General features: G+C 37.6%; 2 protein-coding genes and 1 long non-coding RNA gene across 4 annotated transcripts; 1 reads left to right on the forward strand and 2 right to left on the reverse strand.

Moving 5' to 3' along the window:
• Nucleotides 1-385: 385 nt before the first annotated feature.
• LOC115765559 (ATP-binding cassette sub-family G member 1) lies at nt 386-9,464 on the reverse strand. Its single transcript, XM_030709196.1, has 8 exons — nt 9,163-9,464; nt 6,454-6,605; nt 3,623-3,740; nt 2,766-2,955; nt 1,590-2,429; nt 1,351-1,519; nt 1,191-1,291; nt 386-1,129 (listed from the first exon to the last, which is right to left on the reverse strand). Exons 1-8 carry the CDS (start codon nt 9,204-9,206, stop codon nt 629-631), a joined length of 2,115 nt encoding a protein of 704 aa, XP_030565056.1. The 5' UTR covers nt 9,207-9,464; the 3' UTR covers nt 386-628.
• A 1,813-nt stretch (nt 9,465-11,277) lies between these two features.
• Nucleotides 11,278-13,212, forward strand: LOC115765560 (glutamine synthetase 1, mitochondrial). Its single transcript, XM_030709198.1, has 2 exons — nt 11,278-11,450; nt 11,746-13,212. Exon 2 carries the CDS (start codon nt 11,753-11,755, stop codon nt 12,953-12,955), a length of 1,203 nt encoding a protein of 400 aa, XP_030565058.1. The 5' UTR covers nt 11,278-11,450; nt 11,746-11,752; the 3' UTR covers nt 12,956-13,212.
• Nucleotides 13,213-13,321: 109 nt separating this feature from the next.
• On the reverse strand, nt 13,322-14,486 carry LOC115765519. Of its 2 annotated transcripts, none has more exons than XR_004018123.1 (3): nt 14,363-14,486; nt 13,694-13,838; nt 13,322-13,636 (listed from the first exon to the last, which is right to left on the reverse strand). It is a non-coding gene; the product is annotated as an uncharacterized LOC115765519 (long non-coding RNA). The 2 variants fall into 2 exon arrangements; XR_004018124.1 differs by having other exon boundaries at nt 13,968-14,486.
• Nucleotides 14,487-24,474: the final 9,988 nt, after the last annotated feature.

The raw sequence follows: 24,474 nt of genomic DNA on the forward strand, positions 1-24,474 counted from the left end.
CTACACATCGTATTAAGCTCGATTAAATTATAGGAGTCTGGGAAAGTTTTTATCAAAAATTGTATTTTCACTGGTATTGGTTAAAAGTAGATTGAAATATAAATTCACTGATTTTCTTAAAATGTCATTAAACTTTATTACAAAATATATTCAATATACAATTTTCAAAAGGTATTAATAACATTTATAAGTAACATTTGTTCGTGAAAAAATGGCTTTAAAATATTTGTTTCATTTTTAGGATTCATAATTTGATGTGTTTCATATTTGTATGTGGTATTACAAATGATAATTTGGTGTATCTCAAAATTTTGATTTATAATTCACTTTACCAAAACCCAAAATTATTTCGCCGTTGGGTGTTTTACGCATTTTATAGTTGCTGTTTTCTAAATTGTTATAATTTTTTGTTTTATCTGGAGCTGAAATACAGATCACAGTGAAACCTTTATTTGTGGTCCCATCACACTTAAACTAAATATGTTGACTACTCAACGTATAATTGAAACTATTATACAGAAACTTAACGTTTCGGGTATCTAAAAACAATTAGTGATATATTAATAGATACATCGGGGTACATACACAGAAAGCTTTTAAACCCAAACACAGCAATATATTAAAATAGTTAGCGAGTTGTCTTAAGCTTCCAGCGTAAGAAGAGATAGGCCGAAACCCGCAGCACTACAAATATTACAACTAGCGCAACAATATCTAGGGTAAAATTCGCCTTGACCATGTCCAACTCCTCCAAGGTAGTTAGGGGCGATTTAAAATGACAATACGTTTGGAAGCACTTTAGTTTCTCACGTCCATAGCCATAGGTGGCCAAAGCTGTGCCCTCGAAACCGTAACGAATATATGAAAGGTATGTGATCCAACGTAAATAAACTGGAATTGCATCGAACGAAACAAAGAACCCAGAGAAGAGTAGGAATGGTACCGACATTACAGGCGCCAGGAAGACACCGTTTTGTACGTTCATTGCAGCGCCGACGACCAGGCCAACAGACTGGGCCACGAACGAAATTAGAAGGCAAGCTGATAAGAACATGGAGAAACGGAACAGTTCCCAGGGCTGTGAGGTAAAGTAGTATACGATTGATACGTAGATGACACAGAAAATCGCCTGAAATATATTTGAATAGTATAATGTTATAAGTCAAATAAATATTAAGAGAAAAATGTACCTGGAATGGTAGATCTGCAACTGATATAGCTAAATAATATGACTTCAAAGAATACCAGCGATTAAAGTTCTCCTTTAGCAATACCGGCATTTCAAGAGGGACTGTGAATGTTAAATATTGTGGTTAACATTTTACATTACTTGAGAGTTCAAAGACTTACATGACAAAATCGTTATGGTCATAGATGTGTACATCAAGAACAACATGTTGAAAAACAGAAAGCCCAAATTACTTAGCACCTTAGCGCCATCGTTACCAATATCATAATACAGAGCTCCAATTAGAAAACCAACCAGGAGGTGAGCAAATAAGCGCAAGTACATCAAGGTCTGAAAAAAAGGCAAACAGTTAGCTTTGGTATTAAGGAACGCGATTTCCGGCTTAGTTTTGAAAACCTACCCAGTCACGGTAACTAAAAAGCAAGGTCCTCTTTAGAACTACCCAAAACTGATGAAATTGTGATGTTGGATAGCGCTCGGGCGACAAAATCTCCTCTGAAAGTAGCGCGGCGGTGCAATTGTCTGTCTTTTCCACATCAATCATAGCATCGCCTTTGTCGTTGGTGGTCACCACAGCTTGCGCCGCTAGACCATTAGTTTCCTTTACAATATCATTGACCATTCCATTCAGCAAACCGTTGTTCAGCGTGAGGTTGTCCTCGTACTTGCTGCCACTAACGTTGGACAGATCGTTTTTATCCAAAATAGCTTTCAGATTTTGCACTTTCACCAGATCGTTGCGTGCCTTGAGACCAGCATAGTCTGCCGACGAGCGAATGTCCCGTTTGCCATTGTCAATGGCATCAACCAGCTTGCGTATGTGATCACCATGCTCTCCGCACGACACCTCTATTACATAGCTCGCTGGGTTGTGGTAACTGGGGCACTCCAGGTTCAGCGTGGAAAGAAAAGGCACTAGTTGCTTAGTGCTACCTTGATACACGCACTGCCCATCGGCAAGTGTGTAAAGCTGATCAAACATTTCGAATAGTCGAGCGGACGGCTGATGTATGGTACAGATGACAGTACGTCCGCCGGCAGCCAACATTTTCAATAGATGAATGCATTGGAAACATGTCGAGCTGTCCAGTCCAGAGGTGGGCTCATCAAAAAACATAATCGGCGGATTGCTCACCAGCTCAAGTGCGATCGATAATCGTTTCTTTTGCCCTCCTGACAGGTTGCGCGTCATCGTGTTGCGATGTTCACTCAAGCTTAGAGTCAAAAGAATGTCATCAATCTGTAAATGATACATTGTTAGAAGATTGTATTTTTGTGAAGTGTCGCTTGCAGAAATAAAAACGAGTGGGAGTATATAATCAGGAGGTTAAGTATAGGTCAAAATAAAACAGTTGATAATGATTCATTTCCAACTTTGACGCCAATAAAATCAGACACACAGACGCACAAACTAATCGACGCGGTTATTAAGGGTGTTAATAAAAGTATGTATAAAAATGAATTCTTCTAAAAACTAGAATATGATACAAATTGGTTAAAAATCTTTTTATAGGTACGGCGTATACATGCTCGGTGCTTTTACTTTTCTGTTACTTTTTTTTTATTTTTTATTTACCATTGAATTCTTTTCAAATTTCGTGAACTTTTTGCTCAACTTCAAATTGGTTGCCACTGTCATCGCTTCCTGAACAGTTAAGTTTCCATGCAGTTGATTATCCTGCATTATGTATGCGGACAATTTACGGAATAAGCTCAGATTTCGTTCTGAACCATTCATGGTAACGCTACCTTCGATATTTGAAGTTCTGAAAAATATAAAAAATTGTAAAAAATATATTAAGTATGCATATAAGTAGTATGTGCTTAAAAAATACTTGTTTACAAGTACATAAAGTATGTCCACGTAGTAGTAATCGCTTGTGCGATTCAATTCGCGCATATGAAGAAAGCAAACGTGAGGCACCCATATGGTCATACATGCTTGCATCTGTACATATATACACACGTATGTGTACATACACACGTGCAAGGTTGGTCCAAAGTTCAGCAACGTGGTAGAATTTGGTATAAGCGCTTAGATCAATATGTATGTATTATGTATACCTGTAGATGTGCCTTTGAAATGATAATAGAAAATTATTCCGATTACATACCGGAAACATAAGCTTATCGCAATCGAGCGAGCCGGTCATATTGTTTCACGGCTATCACTTATAAAGTAAATAGGGTCCGTAAATTAATTATATGCGTAACAATAAATTTATTTTCAATAAAATATTGATGGTGTCGAACTTATTAGTGAAGGAATGCAACAGTTTGCTTTGCTCCGGTATACTTCGTTATACTTTGGAATACTCATTTGAGATGTTAATGAATTTAAAATGGAAATATGTGCATAATTGCGAGTCCAAAAGATTTAACCAACATAAGGCCGATAAGAACATTATTTTAAACTATCAATTAGCAACTCACTTGTAGCCCGACAAAATGTTGAGCAATGTACTCTTTCCAGCGCCAGATGGTCCCATAATGGCCGTAAGTTCTCCCGAGCGCAAACGGCCGCTGACACCTTTGAGAATGGTTTTGGCATCTAAAATGATAATTTTTGTAAATTATTAATTATTTATCACAATCAAAGTAGTTTTATAATACATAACACTGCACCGCAGTTGATATTCAATATATTATACAGCTCATCGTTGCATTGCTCAGACACACAGTAAAAAGTCGACTCTTATATGAAATACAAAAAAGTTTAAACTTCAATAAAAAGCAATTGTGCGGTCAATGGCCTTTGTCTATTTTGTTGCCCTCCATAACTGAGACGACGTATAAATGCCGATGCCAACGTGCCTATCTCTTTGTAGTTGAATGTGAAGGTGAAATATACATTAATTTCAAGATATCGAACAATTGCATACCATTTGAATAGCGAATAAAAATAAATTCGAGCAAACTTAAATTCGATTTGTTAAGAAGAACAAATTAAATAATAATCAGATGCAAGCTTCTAGACTAAAGTCAATGCATACATGTGTATATGCGCATGTGCACACACTATGAGTGAATTGATGGCTTTGTTGACACGGGTTAGTATTGTTTTGCGTTGTTTCAAACATGTTACCAATCTTGTTTTTTACCAAAATATATTTATTGTTGTTCCAGCTATAAAGTTTACCTAGGTTCTTTTATAATTTATCTGGTAGTATTCGGTGGATTGGGCTCATCTCGATTGATTGATGGACTGATATTTGTAACTTTGAAATTTGAGAAACTATCTTAATCAGTATTTATAAAAATTGTTAAATATAGAAATGTTTCCAGGTTTTTATTATGGTTTTAATTATCTAGTTACAGCAAAGCACATTATTTTTTTACTTCACAAGTATTTCAAGATAACCTAACTAAATACTTGTATAACATCTGTTACTGCCATAACCTTTTAGTCATAATGCACAACATTACTTTTGACAGCTTACTTAAAGTGTTTCACAGTTCAGCAATCTGAACCTTGACAGTAAATGCCTTCAGTTAGAAGACCACACAACCACTACGATTACGCAATCTTTTCGCAATGGACTACCTTAAATTACAGGTGGAAAAGTCGGCCAGCCGGCTATAGCTGCGAAGAAACTGGTACTACATATGTACATAAGTGATACGCTTGATGTAGTAATGGCAGGCATTAAGATTAGGTTAATTAATAAAAATATGTATTCATTTTTAATAAGCTTATATATACTCGTATACTCGTATAAAGATATATCTGTATTTATCATAAAAAGCCACTGCAAAATCTTCAAGAAAAAGAATAACAAATATATCAGCAATTGGTCTTAAAGAACATACAGATCAGAATAATTTTGAATGTTTATTTTAAAATAGTATAATTTGCATGCGGTTGCCTCATCGTCGGCCATGTTCGGCAATTTATTGTTTTTATTTGGCCAAGCATTAAGCAAGTATCTTCAGTTAACACTCGGCGTACATACATTTAAGAGCTCTGTTAGTGTGTCAAGAATTTATAAATACTGGCATTTGTACGTAGACAACCTTCAATGTGTTGCTTTCTTGACCTTTGTATTAAATGGGTGGTAAATATATTAAGAAGTACCTGCTAAAACAAGTATTTTTTAAAACATTTGTTGACCAGTAATTTAGTGTGGCAGTTCAAAGTTTGCATCGTTTCGCGTCGTGCTTCTACTTATAATGCCGACTGACACACCGTTCCAAAGCTTACATCAAACTTGAAATGGCCTTTGGCCACCCTAGGCCAGCACCCATCGTAGCCCCATTCAATCAATTGAATTATCATCCTCAAAGTGGAGCAACAGTAGGAAATTGGAATACTCAGTACACCCTTCAACCAAATTTAGTAGAGCGAAATTAATATTTTTATACTTGGCATATGGCACATGGCACAATTGATTTACGATTACCTGAGAACAAAAGCAGCTGCACCCAGCGTAAGGCATTACGTATAAATGATGTTTTCAAAGAAATATATTGATTAATATATTAATGCACATACGAATGTGTACTAGGAGATCCAATTAGTTAGATTGGCGTAAATAAAACAAGCTTGCCAGGCAGACGTTCAAGTCATTAACAACAAAAAGCTCATGACCATGCCTCCCACCCTAACGTAGCTCCAGCTTATGTACACATGCTACTATGTAAATATATATATTTATATGAATATATGCAGGCATACACATATTTATGTGTACATATCATATGGCCGAAACGGGCAGGCACAATTCGCATTGGAAGCTACTTGTTGAGTGCCCCGAAACACAGCAGTTAGCCTGTTATTGTTATTGGGCTCATATGAGAAGCTTGCAATGGGGCAAAGGGTACTTTATCTTTACGTTAAATGGAAGGTGATTGTAATTACACAGCGCTACGACTAACCAAGTCCAAAGTTCCATTAAACTTTGCCCAGCGCTGCTCGATGTGGCAACGCTGCCGGACAACTGCTGATATAGATGAGAACAAAGAAACCAGAAATAAGCACAGAGCGCAGCAGAAAAGCAAAAGCAAAAGCAAAAGCAAAACTGGATTGAAGTGCCGAGAGAGTCCACAGCGCATAATAAAATCTAAAGCCAGCCAGAGGCAGTGAATAAACGTGGATTGCAATTATAGAGAATAACAGAGGCAACAAGCAAAACAGCTGCAGCCGAGTACTGCTCATTATACCCTTTTGTTTTTGTAGCTACGAATGTGATTGTGACTGTATGAGCGCAACACTGTTGAATGTCAATGGGTAATCTTCGGTGCATTGAGTCTGAATGAGTACTTACTGCTTCGGTTGCCCTCCTTGACGCGATATGTCAAATTATGGAACGCCAGGTCCACGGGTGGTCGCTTCGGCAAATGCTGCAGAGTCTTGGGCTGCGCGGGTACGATTTGCGCTTTAAGTTGTCCAGCGCCACCATTTCCGCTAACGCCCAATCTGTTATCGTTTAATAGATTTTTATTTTCGTTCGTTACCATCTTGACGTTTTTTTTGTTAACCAAGAACTATGTATGTTTTTCTTCTTGAAACTGCAAATCGCAGTCTCACGTAGCACTTTTATTCGGCGAACCGAAATATATATTTTGGTGTTTTATAAGAATTTTTGTGCTTAAAGCTTTTGATAAAAATAATTTATATTGTATATTCTTGCACCACTATTGGCAAAGGGTTTTTTATACGGCCCTTCTGCTCTTTTGCGTTTCAACCACCATTAACATGGGGGTCGCTATAGAAAATTTTCCACCCGTTTGTGAAAATGAATTTTGCTTCTCGAATTTCTAGTACCTAACGCGCTCACGCCGCGATCGCAACTGAATGTTTCGCAGTCGACGCAATGGAACAAAGCCAAAATGCGAGCGACTGAGCACTCACCACCGCCACAACTGCTCACGGCAACGACTCATCCAGTCGGACAGCTCCACTGCTTACGCCAATGATTTAGCTTGGCGAGGGACCGCGATGGCAATAGTCAGTCAGAGTTCTACTCTCAGTTTTATGAGAGCCATTCATTGCGCGTGTGGAAAATTCTCAGCGCTGAATTGATCGGTTCTCAGAGCATTTGTATACATTGCTTTATTTTTTTCATGCCATATAAATAAAACCCTATCATATATGTACACATATATGTAGATATACTCATGCACATATGTATATATTCAGCTGAATGAACATATGAGTATTTTATATTTTATGGCTTTATTATTTATATTTGTTTGGAAAACTTTTGAATTGCCAATACCAAAGACAATATAATCTTGTCTTTGCTAATACCCATCTTATTGTAGGACAAGTCTTTATGTGATTAATAAAGAACATTTTATTTAATTATTCAGGTATACAAATGTACATGTAGATGCACAACTTCTAAGGTAGGCTTACAAACATATACATACATATGTACTACTTCCATCCAAGACTAGAAAATGTACAAATGTGTATATGTAGATAGTTCGTGGCGATGTTTAATTCAATTGATAAAAACGTAGACATGTTTAATTTCGAGTAAAATCATATGTTTTGCCAGAGTTCTCTTTTTCTCAACCTGCTGTGACGGTTGGTAAATTTTAGATTATTCAGTTCGGTTATCAACTAAACTCAATAAAAATTTATTACACGTTTCGAACATAGGTATACAGAGATAACTATGTACATAGTTATATATATATTTATACATATGTATATAACGTGGTAATATATACACATGCTTGGACACTGATAATTTGATACAAAATCGACTTTTGTTTTAAAATATTGTGTTGTATTCACGAAATGGAAGTTGCTTATCAATTATGAGCAAAGTCCATGTCTTTCAATTAATACACGTTTGGCTCTTCAACGGTGGGTAATTACTCATTAAGCAAACTGTTTCTATGAAATAGAATCTCTTAGCTGAGGGGCTATATTCATGAAAATTGTCAATGTATTCGCTTAAATTCAGATAACTATAAAGATCCGAGCAGTTACTTAACTAACAAGAAAATTGAGCGTTCTATCTTGATCTAATACGTAATACATATGTGTATGTATATGTTGTCATATAATAGCAAACGGACTTTGCTTTTTTTTATCATCTGTGCGGTTACCAACAAGTTTCATTCCATTATGTGTTGAGTTTGATAATTGATAATTGGATACAGTAGATAAGGTAAATAGTTAGTTATTTATGGTATCATTATTTTATGATTGTTATATGGTAACAGTTATAATTGTAGTAACTAACTGTTGCCGTATATAATTTACTCTTTATTTTAAGTTCAGGGAAAGTCAAGCCTTTAATAAAATTTATTCTCGTTTTTAATGAATATTGTTAAATAAATTCTATTTGGTTAACAATGCAAATGCGTTCTGTTTATAATCAAGTTAAACAGGATACATATACTGGCATGGGTACCTGTGATTACCAACGTATTCATTCACATACAAGACATATTTTTTTAACACACATTGTATATTTGTTAAGGTTTCCAGAAATGAACTTGATTTAATTAACTTGCAAACAGGGAAAGTACAAATTTTATGCGAATTCCATAAAGTTGTGTAGTTGCCCGATATAAGAAATAGTCGGGTGATATTTTGCCGTGCGGTGCAGTTATTGCAAAATGCAACTAAAACAAACCGGTTTCTCTTGTTAAGACTTCCATGACAACAATTTTCCAAGCTCAACCATATTTGACGCTAGATTTTTATCTATTCGTGTTATGCGTACAGAGTCCATACAATTGAAAAGCTAGTGAGTAATTGGTATTTCCAGTTATGCAAAGTACTGAGTTTTCTACGAATAAAATATTGTTTCCTATTGGGATGACATGGCGTTCGTTTTCCAATGTGTTATTTTCAAGCTTAAATAAAGCTTAAGTAAATCAGTATTATTTCTGATAGCTGAACTAAAAATAACCTAACTTCAAAAATCAAGCCGACGTAGAACGTATTATATTATTCGTATAATTTAAAAAAAATTACTTGTTATCGTATGGGTAGACAGATTATTACTCACAAGTTATTATTTTCCAAAAACTGTTCCCACTTATTAATATCCATAGTTTTGTCGATAATGAAAAAAAATACGAATCAGTTTAGAGTACATAGTAAATGTACATCGTATCCAATTATTTTATTGTCTGAGACCCTTGAAGCAACAAGTGGCAATTCGAATCAAAGTGCCAAATCTACCCAATTTTTATACTCGGCTCCAATTTGTGGTTGCTGTCTGCGCTTATGTACTTGTTGTAAAAATTGTCAAGTATCTTAAGTCGCAATTGATTAAAAAATGTCTGCACTTTTCAACAGCCCTAACTTATTTTGTATATTGCGAAAGAAAACTTCAAACCGACAGCCACTGGAAACGATGCCACACAACTGGAAACGCATTGTGACTACGAACTGTGCAGCAGTTGCAAACACTCACACTTTCGCACGCTATGGTGGAAAACCGTACTAATACATGCAGAAGAAAGCGCCTTAGTCTGTGTGCGCACTACCAACTTAAAGCTTAGCCAAAATTACGTCAAGCGAACACTGTAACGAATATACAAGTGAAGCAACAAAAACATGCTGTACATATCCATGTGTATATATATAGGCAACGCTTACATATAAACAATGTACAGCAATACATTTTCTGCTAGCAACAAAAAACAAGCTTTTGCATGTCTATGGTTGTATGTAATGTTAACATATAAACAATGTACAGCAATAGATGTTCTGCTAGCAACATCTGCTGGCTTGGCAAAGGCAACGGAAGCTGGTTTTCGGTAGATCGCAATAGCTTGATTTTCAGGCATTTGTGTAAGTACGAACAAAAATTTCCACCGTTCAAAAATAATTAACGTATAATTATATTTAATATTTTTGTCGAATGTGTTGTTTTCTATTGGAAAAACAACTTGAAGACTGATTAAACCTTGCGTACTTATAGGCGGACATAAAAAATTGTTTCAGAAAAGATTGGAATGAAAAGTAGAAATTTAGGCTGCAAAGAAAATAATGGATTTCTTTGGCATAAAAGCTTTAAAATGCTTTACGTGCACATATGAATGTACATATAAACTATACTGTTTCTTCGTCGTAAAGAATTGGTTTTATAAAGATAAAAACACTTTAATCCGTAATGGTTCCATTTAGCGGGTGTTTACTGTGAATAATTGTGAAAGTTCTTAACATACAGAGTTTACAGTCTTACTTACAAGGAAACACAACATGAAGAGCCGGTAGAGCTGCCGGTGTGCTTAATAAGTACATACATATGCATATATTTATATATGTACATACATCTGCACATTTAAAATTTTGTATGTTGGCACAGACACTAATATGTATCAGGCGGAAAAAAAAACAGATAATGGACTTTGGACCAGCAGTGCGAAGAGACATGGGTCTTTCTCTATTTAAAAGAGCGCATGTGCCATTCCAAACATCAGCAGGCAATTATTGCCCTGTTGCAGTTGTATGACCCGAAACAATGTTTATAGCTTGGTGGAGGTCAAACAACCTGATAGCGATACTGCCCTGATAAATAAGGGAATTTGGGTGCCTGGGTAGTTTTGTCGCTGTTTAACTGGAGCATACAATGAGCGAGAGTCTGCGCATTGTGAACACCAAGTATTGCTCTCTTGTTGTTTACATTTTTGGTTTCTCCAGACTAGTTTCTACAGTGAGCTCGCGTAATATAAAAACATATATGTAGAATAAAAAGTATAATTTATTATTTAAAGCCCAACCAAAGTATTTAAATAAATCTTTATACTTAGTAATGGCTGAACAACCACAACAACTGGACGATATTATCGTATTCGTTAAAGAAACGTTAGTCTGGCAGTTTTAATGCGTCATTAGTGTCACTCACTTGCTCTCAGAGTCAGTGATAGCACTTGCATGTGGGCGCCCACTTCTGTCTCTCTACCCCTCTTGTTTTCTGTCTCGCTCTTCTGCCCATGGGCTGTGTATGTTTTGGACACGTTCGCGTTGGTATCACTGTAGGACGCGTCGACACTGCCGATGCCTCTGCGCCGTTGCGTTCGTCGCGCCGTCGGCTGAAAATGCGATAAAGAAAAATCGAGACTGGCGAGCCAAACGAGAAAAGTGAATGTTGTGTCGTGAATTGTATTCACAAACCTTCCTAACTTCGTATAGGTTGGGCGTCCCAAGCAGTCGCTCCGCAAGTGATAAAACAGCGCGCAAGTTTCGCGAAGGCTACCAAGAGGAGAACAAACTTTATAAAAAAAAGAAAAAAAACAAGAAACAATACATATATACATATAACAGTATAGTGCAATTAGTGTAAATGTAAGTTGAGCGAAACAAAAGTAAATGCAGATGTAATACATATACATGCGTGCATACATGAATACGTATGAGTGTATAAAGTTTGAGCAAAAATTTGTACATATCAATAGAAGTTGAATACAAGTTCAGACAAATCAAATGTGAAATTTAACATTGAGATGACATCTCTTGCGCAAGTACCTCACATCCATTATCCTTGAACTTCTTGTATACACATATACATACAAACACACAGTGCTCTCAGATTTTGCTCAGTACAAAAGTAAATGTATCCTTTTCTTCACTCATACCCAAGCATCGCTATGGCATTCCGTGTCGCTGGACTTTTCCTGAAAAAGGAGCTGGCCGCCCCGGCAGCACAGCAGCTGCGCCTGATGCGCACCTCAAACGCCGCCAAGGCTCAGTTTCTAAGCAACTCGCCCAACACGGCGCTGGACAAGAGCATTCTCCAGCGTTATCGAAACCTTGAAACGCCTGCAAACCGAGTGCAAGCTACATATCTGTGGATCGATGGAACAGGCGAGAATATTCGTCTGAAGGATCGCGTACTTGATAAAGTGCCCAGCTCGGTGGAGGATCTGCCCGACTGGCAGTATGACGGCAGCTCTACTTATCAGGCACAGGGTGAAAACTCGGACACAACGCTCAAGCCTAGAGCAGTCTATCGCGATCCTTTTAAGCCCGGCAAAAACGATATTATCGTCATGTGTGACACCTACAGTGCTGACGGAAAGCCCACGCCCTCAAATAAGCGCGCTGCCTTTCAGGATGCTGTTAACAAAATTGGTGACCAGGAGCCCTGGTTTGGTATTGAGCAGGAATACACGTTACTCGACGTGGACGGGCGTCCCTTTGGTTGGCCCGACAACGGCTTTCCGGCCCCACAGGGACCCTACTACTGTGGAGTGGGAGCCGACCGGGTATATGCCCGCGATCTCGTTGAAGCTCACGCTATTGCCTGCCTTTACGCTGGAATCGACTTTGCCGGCACCAACGCAGAGGTAATGCCAGCACAGTGGGAGTACCAGGTCGGCCCCAGCAACGGCATGAAAGCTAGCGATGATCTCTGGGTGTCGCGCTACATCCTGCAGCGTATAGCTGAGGAGTACGGCGTTGTTGTAACATTCGATCCAAAGCCAATGGAAGGTCAGTGGAACGGTGCAGGTGCTCACACAAATTTCTCCACAAAGGCCATGCGTGCCGATGGGGGCATGAAGGCCATCGAGGAGGCCATAGAGAAGCTGAGCAAACAGCACCAGCGCCACATCAAGGCCTACGATCCCAAAGAGGGCAAGGACAACGAGCGTCGTCTGGTTGGCCGATTGGAGACTTCCAGCATCGACAAGTTCTCATGGGGCGTTGCTAACCGTGCCGTCAGTGTACGGGTGCCGCGCGGCGTGGCGACGGCTGGCAAGGGCTACTTTGAGGATCGACGTCCAAGTTCCAACTGTGACCCTTACGCCGTATGCGGAGCACTAGTACGTACGTGCCTACTAAATGAATAAATTGTAGGCAGCAGGCGTCTTTTGTGTTAATAGTTGGCGTTAAATTTTCAAAGGTTTATATACATAGTTGAAATTGCAGCATGTGGGCGGTCAATCCGAACAATTCGATTTGGATAAAATCAAGAAATATTTTGCTTGTTTATAAAAAGACATAAGAGAGAGAAGAAGCGTTATATGTGGCTAGCATTTAAGTGAAAAAAAAGCAAGAGAGATGAAAGAAATAATAAAACTGAAATAAAAGTGAAATGACGTTCGGCCATAATTATGTTTAAAAGTTATGTATAAATAAAAACCTTATATTTTTTATAATTTATATAATACGTATTTTAATTTATATGCTGCATGATTTTCATTTTATATTCCGATTTTTGTGACTATACAATATACATATACATATATAAAGTGTTTTTTTTTCTTTATTGTTTTTGTTAAGAAGATGGGCATATAGAATATGCCCTAGTTACAGCATTTGCAGATTAAAAGTCATTAAAGTATGTATATACATATGTATATACACATGCTTATCGTATATACATACACCCGGGTACGTACTGAGCACATACTCTATCAGATGTTATTGTATACAATTTGCCAAACAAATTTTAAATAAAATATAATGTTAAATTTCAGTACGAATTAACATATTTACACATGTATAATATCAATTGTAATATCAGCGACCTAAATTAACAAAATTTATTATTAAATTTTATCAAAAATAAATTTAGAGCACATTACTTGTCTTTATTTTGGGATACGCTTTGGTTTATCGGGCTTTGTTTTGCTTTTCATTTTCATTCGCCTTCACGCGTTCGACGCCGGGCAGTAGAAAATACGAAAATACATATATATTTGACACGCGTTTTGCATTCTGTTGAGATTTCTATGAATAAAAGAATAAATAGAGAAGATGTTAATCAACGAATAATATTTTTATTTTTAAGAGTTGTCCCATAAGCGAACGATAATTTTGTCTTAATGGAAATTTTCCGATGGTAAGAATTGTACATACTTATATTCATTTGGCTGTACACATATGTATGTATTTACAAATACATTTAGTTGGCACTTTGCATTTGCGTATTCCCAAGTACATATACATACATATATATATATATTTATATATATATAAGTGTATATGTACCTTCCGGCTATATATACAAGTTTACGCATTATACATTCGTATATAGATATGTGGGCGAAATCTTAAAATTAAATTGATAATTATACTACTTCGTTGGTCACGCTGAAAAGTGCACAATTAAATATTGATTAACACTCGTATAATGCAAATATACAGAAGCGCAGCGACCTTAATCGCGACTAAAAGGGTATTCGTTCATAAAGACTGACAAGCGGGCAAACAAGTGTGCAAACAGCAAAATACGGTTGAGCGATGCACTTCACCTTGAGCCGGCGACACTTGTGACACTTGCATTGGCGATTAATGCGTTAGCACAGCCTGTTGTTGCCATTGCACCAGTCCACAAATGGGTTGGCCTGCCATTCTCATAGCTTTACTGCACAAATATTTGTTCACATGTTGTTGGACAATCAAATGCGATTGGGCAGTATCTTTATTGCAACTTTGCCTTTATACAAATACACGTATTATGAGCAGCAAGCTAACAGATTGTGTAAGTGTAAAAAGGTCACTAGCCTGCAGCCGATAAAGCTAATTATTAATATAATCAGGGAACACACGTGCTTTACGATTATTTTATTATTCATTTGTTTACCACCATAGAATTGTGGATTTTATTTTGTTGTCACTTGTTTTCAACTATAATACTTTTATAGTTTATAATTTGTAGCTATTTCCAATGTGCATATACGAAAATTGCACATACATCGAAGCTTTTGGAGCCAGAGATTTCTTTATGGCTGTTTGTTAAATTGTGGGGCTCGGAATATTTACGTTATTTAAGTAAAAAAAAACCAGTCAGTTTTAAAAAATCCATAAGCAATAATATGCCGATGCCTAATTATGAACGCAATTCGTTTGAGTTCCGCACCTTTGTCTATTGAAATGAATGAAGTTTATTTATATACGGAAAACTAGTTTCTACGACATATATACATATATATGTTGACATCTTACAGTGCAGGTCTTTCGAGATCAGGCTGAGCGCCAAGCTGGTCCAATTAAGCTTTTCTCTAGAAGATTTGCATAAAGCAAGCTAAAATTATGTATGCTCACAGCTACTTTTTGACTACACAAGCTTGTACATTTAATTATACCCTGAACCCATTAAAAATGGGTATAAGGGTATATTGTATTTGTGCGAAAGCCAAATGTATGTAACAGACAGAAGGAAGCAACTCCGACCCCATAAAGCATATATATTCTTGATCAGCATAAATAGCTGAGTCGATCTAGCCATGTTCGTCTGTCTGTCCGTCCGTCCGTCCGTCAGTCTGACCGAATGTATGAACGCAAGGATCTCAGAACCTATAAGAGCTAGAGACTTGAAATTTTAGATGTAGATGCTCCTAGCTCCCGCGCAGATCGAGTTTGTTTCCGATAATCGATAACTTACTCCGTTTCCAAGAAGCAATCGATAAAAATCGATATCGATATCCTGTTTTTTGGGCAATTTTGGTAAATAATAAGAACTAGAGTCACCTAACTTGACATATAGCTTCTAAAATAGAATATATGTATATATGATATAGGATTTTTCTTCACGGCCATAACTCGGTCAAATCTCATCCGATTTTCACGAACTTTGGCTTTTTCTTCATGGTTTTCCCTCTAGATTAATCTGGCATTCAAATCTGAACACCGATTTTTTAGTCGAAATTTATGTCCAAATCTTACCCCAAGATTCGTATATAGACATGGGTCAAAAGTTACCACCCCCATATCTCGGCCAAATCTCATCCGATTTCCACGAAGTTTAGCTTTTTCTTCATGGTATTCCGTCTAGATTAATCTGGCATTCAAATCTCGACACCGATTTTTTAGTCGAAATTCATGTCCAAATCTTACCCCAAGATTCGTATATAGACATGGGTTAAAAGTTACCACCCCCATATCTCGGCCAAATCTCATCCGATTTCCACGAAGTTTGGCTTTTTCTTCATGGTTTTCCCTCTAGATTAATCTGGCATTCAAATCTGAACATCGATTTTTTAGTCGAAATTCATGTCCAAATCTTACCCCAAGATTCGTATATAGACATGGGTCAAAAATTACCACCCCCATATCTCGGCCAAATCTCATCCGATTTCCACGAAGTTTAGCTTTTTCTTCATGGTTTTCCCTCTAGATTAATCTGGCATTCAAATCTGAACATCGATTTTTTAGTCGAAATTCATGTCCAAATCTTACCCCAAGATTCGTATAAAGACATGGGTCAAAATTTACCATCCCCATAACTCGGTCAAATCTCATCCGATTTTCACGAAATTCATGTCCAAATCTTATCGATCTTTTTTAGTCGAAATTTATGTCCAAATCTTACCCCAAGATTCGTATATAGACATGGGTCAAAAATGACCACCTCCATAACTCGGTCAAATCTCATCCGATTTCCACGAAGTTTGGCGTTTTCTTCATGGTTTTCCCTCTAGAGTAATATGGCATTCAAATCTGAACAGAGATTTTTTAGTCGAAATTCATGTCCAAATCTAATCCCAAGATTCGTATATAGACATGGGTCAAAAGTTACCACCCCCATATCTCGGCCAAATCTCATCCGATTTCCACGAAGTTTGGCTTTTTCTTCATGGTTTTCCCTCTAGATTAATCTGGCATTCAAATCTCGACACCGATTTTTTAGTCGAAATTCATGTCCAAATCTTACCCCAAGATTCGTATATAGACATGGGTTAAAAGTTGCCACCCCCATATCTCGGCCAAATCTCATCCGATTTCCACGAAGTTTGGTTTTTTCTTCATGGTTTTCCCTCTATATTAATCTGGCATTCAAATCTGAACAGAGATTTTTTAGTCGAAATTCATGTCCAAATCTTGCCCCAAGATTGGTATATAGACACGGGTCAAAAGTTACCACCCCCATAACTCGGTCAAATCTCATCCGATTTTCACGAAGTTTGGATTTTTCTTCATGGTTTTCCCTTAGGATTAATCTGGCATTCAAATCTGAACAGAGATTTTTTAGTCGAAATTCATGTCCAAATCTTACCCCAAGATTCGTATATAGACATGGGTTAAAAATTACCACCCCCATAACTCGGTCAAATCTCATCCGATTTTCACGAAGTTTGGCTTTTTCTTCATGGCTTTCCCTCTAGATTAATCTGGCATTCAAATCTCGTCACCGATTTTTTAGTCAAAATTCATGTCCAATTCTTACCCCAAGATTCGTATATAGACATGGGTCAAATATGACCACCCCCATAACTCGGCCAAATCTCATCCGATTTTCACGAAGTTTGGCCTTTTCTTCATGGTTTTCCCTCTAGATTAATCTGGCATTCAAATCTGAACAGAGATTTTTTAGTCGAAATTCATGTCCAAATCTTACCCCAAGATTCGTATATAGACATGGGTCAAAAGTTACCACTCCCATATCTCGGCCAAATCTCATCCGATTTCCACGAAGTGTAGATTTTTCTTCGTGGTTTTCCCTCTAGAGTAATCTGGCATTCAAATCTGAACAGAGATTTTTTAGTCGAAATTCATGTCCAAATCTTACCCCAAGATTCGTATAAAGACATGGGTTAAAATTTACCACCCCCATATCTTGGCCAAACCTTATCCGATTTCCACGAAGTTTGGTTTTTTCTTCATGGTTTTTTCTCTAGATTAATCTGGCATTCAAATCTCGACACCGATTTTTTAGTCGAAATTCATGTCCAAATCTTACCCCAAGATTCGTATATAGACATGGGTTAAAAGTTACCACCCCCATATCTCGGCCAAATCTCATCCGATTTTCACGAAGTTTGTCTTTTTCTTCATGGTTTTCCGTCTAGATTAATCTGGCATTCAAATCTGAACATCGATTTTTAGTCGAAATTCATGTCCAAATCTTACCCTAAGATTCGTATATAGACATGGGTCAAAAATGACCACCCCCATAACTCGGTCAAATCTCATCCGATTTCCACGAAGTTTGGCGTTTTCTTCATGGTTTTCCCTCTAGATTAATCTGGCATTCATATCTGAGCACCGATTTTTTAGTCGAAATTCATGTCCAAATCTTACCCCAAGATTCGTATGTAGACATGGGTCAAAAGTTACCACCCCCATATCTCGGCCAAATCTCATCCGATTTCCACGAAGTTTAGATTTTTCTCCATGGTTTTCCCTCTAGATTAATCTGGCATTCAAATCTCGTCACCGATTTTTTAGTCAAAATTCATATCCAATTCTTACCCCAAGATTCGTATATAGACATGGGTCAAATATGACCACCCCCATAACTCGGCCAAATCTCATCCGATTTTCACGAAGTTTGGCCTTTTCTTCATGGTTTTCCCTCTAGATTAATCTAGCATTCAAATCTGAACAGAGATTTTTTAGTCGAAATTCATGTCCAAATCTTACCCCAAGATTCGTATATAGACATGGGTCAAAAGTTACCACTCCCATATCTCGGCCAAATCTCATCCGATTTCAACGAAGTTTAGATTTTTCTTCATGGTTTTCCCTCTAGAGTAATCTGGCATTCAAATCTGAACAGAGATTTTTTAGTCGAAATTCATGTCCAAATCTTACCCCAAGATTCGTATATAGACATGGGTCAAAATTTACCACCCCCATATCTCGGCCAAATCTCATCCGATTTCCACGAAGTTTAGCTTTTTCTTCATGGTTTTTCCCCTAGATTAATCTGGCATTCAAATCTCGACACCGATTTTTTAGTCGAAATTCATGTCCAAATCTTACCCCAAGATTCGTATATAGACATGGGTTAAAAGTTGCCACCCCCATATCTCGGCCAAATCTCATCCGATTTCCACGAAGTTTGGTTTTTTCTTCATGGTTTTCCCTCTATATTAATCTGGCATTCAAATCTGAACAGAGATTTTTTAGTCGAAATTCATGTCCAAATCTTACCCCAAGATTGGTATATAGACATGGGTCAAAAGTTACCACCCCCATAACTCGGTCAAATCTCATCCGATTTTCACGAAGTTTGGATTTTTCTTCATGGTTTTCCCTTAGGATTAATCTGGCATTCAAATCTGAACAGAGATTTTTTAGTCGAAATTCATGTCCAAATCTTACCCCAAGATTCGTATATAGACATGGGTTAAAAATTACCACCCCCATAACTCGGTCAAATCTCATCCGATTTTCACGAAGTTTGGCTTTTTCTTCATGGCTTTCCCTCTAGATTAATCTGGCATTCAAATCTCGTCACCGATTTTTTAGTCAAAATTCATGTCCAATTCTTACCCCAAGATTCGTATATAGACATGGGTCAAATATGACCACCCCCATAACTCGGCCAAATCTCATCCGATTTTCACGAAGTTTGGCCTTTTCTTCATGGTTTTCCCTCTAGATTAATCTGGCATTCAAATCTGAACAGAGATTTTTTAGTCGAAATTCATGTCCAAATCTTACCCCAAGATTCGTATATAGACATGGGTCAAAATTTACCACCCCCATATCTTGGCCAAATCTCATCCGATTTCCACGAAGTTTGGTTTTTTCTTCATGGTTTTTTCTCTAGATTAATCTGGCATTCAAATCTCGACACCGATTTTTTAGTCGAAATTCATGTCCAAATCTTACCCCAAGATTCGTATATAGACATGGGTTAAAAGTTACCACCCCCATATCTCGGCCAAATCTCATCCGATTTTCACGAAGTTTGGCTTTTTCTTCATGGTTTTCCGTCTAGATTAATCTGGCATTCAAATCTGAACATCGATTTTTAGTCGAAATTCATGTCCAAATCTTACCCCAAGATTCGTATATAGACATGGGTCAAAAATGACCACCCCCATAACTCGGTCAAATCTCATCCGATTTCCACGAAGTTTTGCGTTTTCTTCATGGTTTTCCCTCTAGATTAATCTGGCATTCATATCTGAGCACCGATTTTTTAGTCGAAATTCATGTCCAAATCTTACCCCAAGATTCGTATATAGACATGGGTCAAAAGTTACCACCCCCATATCTCGGCCAAATCTCATCCGATTTTCACGAAGTTTAGCTTTTTCTTCATGGTTTTCCCTCTAGATTAATCTGGCATTCAAATTTCGTCACCGATTTTTTAGTCAAAATTCATATCCAATTCTTACCCCAAGATTCGTATATAGACATGGGTCAAATATGACCACCCCCATAACTCGGCCAAATCTCATCCGATTTTCACGAAGTTTGGCTTTTTCTTCATGGCTTTCCCTCTAGATTAATCTGGCATTCAAATCTCGTCACCGATTTTTTAGTCAAAATTCATGTCCAATTCTTACCCCAAGATTCGTATATAGACATGGGTCAAATATGACCACCCCCATAACTCGGCCAAATCTCATCCGATTTTCACGAAGTTTGGCCTTTTCTTCATGGTTTTCCCTCTAGATTAATCTGGCATTCAAATCTGAACAGAGATTTTTTAGTCGAAATTCATGTCCAAATCTTACCCCAAGATTCGTATATAGACATGGGTCAAAATTTACCACCCCCATATCTTGGCCAAATCTCATCCGATTTCCACGAAGTTTGGTTTTTTCTTCATGGTTTTTTCTCTAGATTAATCTGGCATTCAAATCTCGACACCGATTTTTTAGTCGAAATTCATGTCCAAATCTTACCCCAAGATTCGTATATAGACATGGGTTAAAAGTTACCACCCCCATATCTCGGCCAAATCTCATCCGATTTTCACGAAGTTTGGCTTTTTCTTCATGGTTTTCCGTCTAGATTAATCTGGCATTCAAATCTGAACATCGATTTTTAGTCGAAATTCATGTCCAAATCTTACCCCAAGATTCGTATATAGACATGGGTCAAAAATGACCACCCCCATAACTCGGTCAAATCTCATCCGATTTCCACGAAGTTTGGCGTTTTCTTCATGGTTTTCCCTCTAGATTAATCTGGCATTCATATCTGAGCACCGATTTTTTAGTCGAAATTCATGTCCAAATCTTACCCCAAGATTCGTATATAGACATGGGTCAAAAGTTACCACCCCCATATCTCGGCCAAATCTCATCCGATTTTCACGAAGTTTAGCTTTTTCTTCATGGTTTTCCCTCTAGATTAATCTGGCATTCAAATTTCGTCACCGATTTTTTAGTCAAAATTCATATCCAATTCTTACCCCAAGATTCGTATATAGACATGGGTCAAATATGACCACCCCCATAACTCGGCCAAATCTCATCCGATTTTCACGAAGTTTGGCCTTTTCTTCATGGTTTTCCCTCTAGATTAATCTAGCATTCAAATCTGAACAGAGATTTTTTAGTCGAAATTCATGTCCAAATCTTACCCCAAGATTCGTATATAGACATGGGTCAAAAGTTACCACTCCCATATCTCGGCCAAATCTCATCCGATTTCCACGAAGTTTAGATTTTTCTTCATGGTTTTCCCTCTAGAGTAATCTGGCATTCAAATCTGAACAGAGATTTTTTAGTCGAAATTCATGTCCAAATCTTACCCCAAGATTCGTATAAAGACATGGGTTAAAATTTACCACCCCCATATCTCGGCCAAAGCTCATCCGATTTTCACGCAGTTTGGCTTTTTCTTCATGGTTTTCCGTCTAGATTAATCTGGCATTCAAATCTCGACACCGATTTTTTAGTCGAAATTCATGTCCAAATCTTACCCCAAGATTCGTATATAGACATGGGTCAAAAATGACCACCCCCATAACTCGGTCAAATCTCATCCGATTTCCACGAAGTTTGGCGTTTTCTTCATGGTTTTCCCTCTAGATTAATCTGGCATTCATATCTGAGCACCGATTTTTTAGTCGAAATTCATGTCCAAATCTTACCCCAAGATTCGTATATAGACATGGGTCAAAAGTTACCACCCCCATAACTCGGTCAATACTCATCCGATTTTCACGAAGTTTAGCTTTTTCTTCATGGTTTTCCCTCTAGATTAATCTGGCATTCAAATCTCGTTACCGATTTTTTAGTCAAAATTCATATCCAATTCTTACCCCAAGATTCGTATATAGACATGGGTCAAATATGACCACCCCCATAACTCGGCCAAATCTCATCCGATTTTCACGAAGTTTGGCCTTTTCTTCATGGTTTTCCCTCTAGATTAATCTGGCATTCAAATCTGAACAGAGATTTTTTAGTCGAAATTCATGTCCAAATCTTACCCCAAGATTCGTATATAGACATGGGTCAAAAGTTACCACTCCCATATCTCGGCCAAATCTCATCCGATTTCCACGAAGCTTAGATTTTTCTTCATGGTTTTCCCTCTAGAGTAATCTGGCATTCAAATCTGAACAGAGATTTTTTAGTCGAAATTCATGTCCAAATCTTACCCCAAGATTCGTATATAGACATGGGTCAACATTTACCACCCCCATATCTCGGCCAAATCTCATCCGATTTCCACGAAGTTTGGTTTTTTCTTCATGGTTTTCCCTTAGGATTAATCTGGCATTCAAATCTGAACACCGATTTTTTAGTCGAAATTTATGTCCAAATCTTACCCCAAGATTGGTATATAGACATGGGTCAAAAATTACCACCCCCATAACTCGGCCAAATCTCATCCGATTTCCACGAAGTTTAGCTTTTTCTTCATGGTTTTTCCCCTAGATTAATCTGGCATTCAAATCTCGACACCGATTTTTTAGTCGAAATTCATGTCCAAATCTTACCCCAAGATTCGTATATAGACATGGGTTAAAAGTTGCCACCCCCATATCTCGGTCAAATCTCATCCGATTTTCACGAAGTTTGGCTTTTTCTTCATGGTTTTCCCTCTAGATTAATCTGGCATTCAAATCTCGACACCGATTTTTTAGGTGAAATTCATGTCCAAATCTTACCCCAAGATTCGTATATAGACATGGGTCAAAAATTACCACCCCCATAACTCGGTCAAATCTCATCCGATTTCCACGAAGTTTGGCTTTTTCTTCATGGTTTTCCCTCTAGATTAATCTGGCATTCAAATCTCGACACCGATTTTTTAGGTGAAATTCATGTCCAAATCTTACCCCAAGATTCGTATATAGACATGGGTCAAATATGACCACCCCCATAACTCGGCCAAATCTCATCCGATTTTCACGAAGTTTGGCCTTTTCTTCATGGTTTTCCCTCTAGATTAATCTAGCATTCAAATCTGAACAGAGATTTTTTAGTCGAAATTCATGTCCAAATCTTACCCCAAGATTCGTATATAGACATGGGTCAAAAGTTACCACTCCCATATCTCGGGCAAATCTCATCCGATTTCCACGAAGTTTAGATTTTTCTTCATGGTTTTCCCTCTAGAGTAATCTGGCATTCAAATCTGAACAGAGATTTTTTAGTCGAAATTCATGTCCAAATCTTACCCCAAGATTCGTATAAAGACATGGGTCAAAATTTACCACCCCCATATCTAGGCCAAATCTCATCCGATTTCCACGAAGTTTGGTTTTTTCTTCATGGTTTTCCCTTAGGATTAATCTGGCATTCAAATCTGAACACCGATTTTTTAGTCGAAATTTATGTCCAAATCTTACCCCAAGATTGGTATATAGACATGGGTCAAAAGTTACCACCCCCATAACTCGGTCAAATCTCATCCGATTTTCACGAAGTTTGGCTTTTTCTTCATGGTTTTCCCTCTAGATTAATCTGGCATTCAAATCTCGACACCGATTTTTTAGGTGAAATTCATGTCCAAATCTTACCCCAAGATTCGTATATAGACATGGGTCAAAAATTACCACCCCCATAACTCGGTCAAATCTCATCCGATTTCCACGAAGTTTGGCTTTTTCTTCATGGTTTTCCCTCTAGATTAATCTAGCATTCAAATCTCGACACCGATTTTTTAGGTGAAATTCATGTCCAAATCTTACCCCAAGATTCGTATATAGACATGGGTCAAAAATGAGCACCCCCATAACTCGGTCAAATCTCATCCGATTTCCACGAAGTTTGGCTTTTTCTTCATGGTTTTCCCTCTAGATTAATCTGGCATTCAAATCTCGACACCGATTTTTTAGTCGAAATTCATGTCCAAATCTTACCCCAAGATTCGTATATAGACATGGGTCAACATTTACCACCCCCATATCTCGGCCAAATCTCATCCGATTTCCACGAAGTTTGGTTTTTTCTTCATGGTTTTCCCTTAGGATTAATCTGGCATTCAAATCTGAACACCGATTTTTTAGTCGAAATTTATGTCCAAATCTTACCCCAAGATTCGTATATAGACATGGGTTAAAAGTTGCCACCCCCATATCTCGGTCAAATCTCATCCGATTTTCACGAAGTTTGGCTTTTTCTTCATGGTTTTCCCTCTAGATTAATCTGGCATTCAAATCTGAACAGAGATTTTTTAGTCGAAATTCATGTCCAAATCTTACCCCAAGATTCGTATATAG

This window comes from Drosophila novamexicana, unplaced genomic scaffold, assembly GCF_003285875.2.
Source record: "Drosophila novamexicana strain 15010-1031.04,08,12 unplaced genomic scaffold, DnovRS2.1 tig00000974-arrow-arrow-pilon, whole genome shotgun sequence".
NCBI lineage: Eukaryota > Metazoa > Arthropoda > Insecta > Diptera > Drosophilidae > Drosophila > Drosophila novamexicana.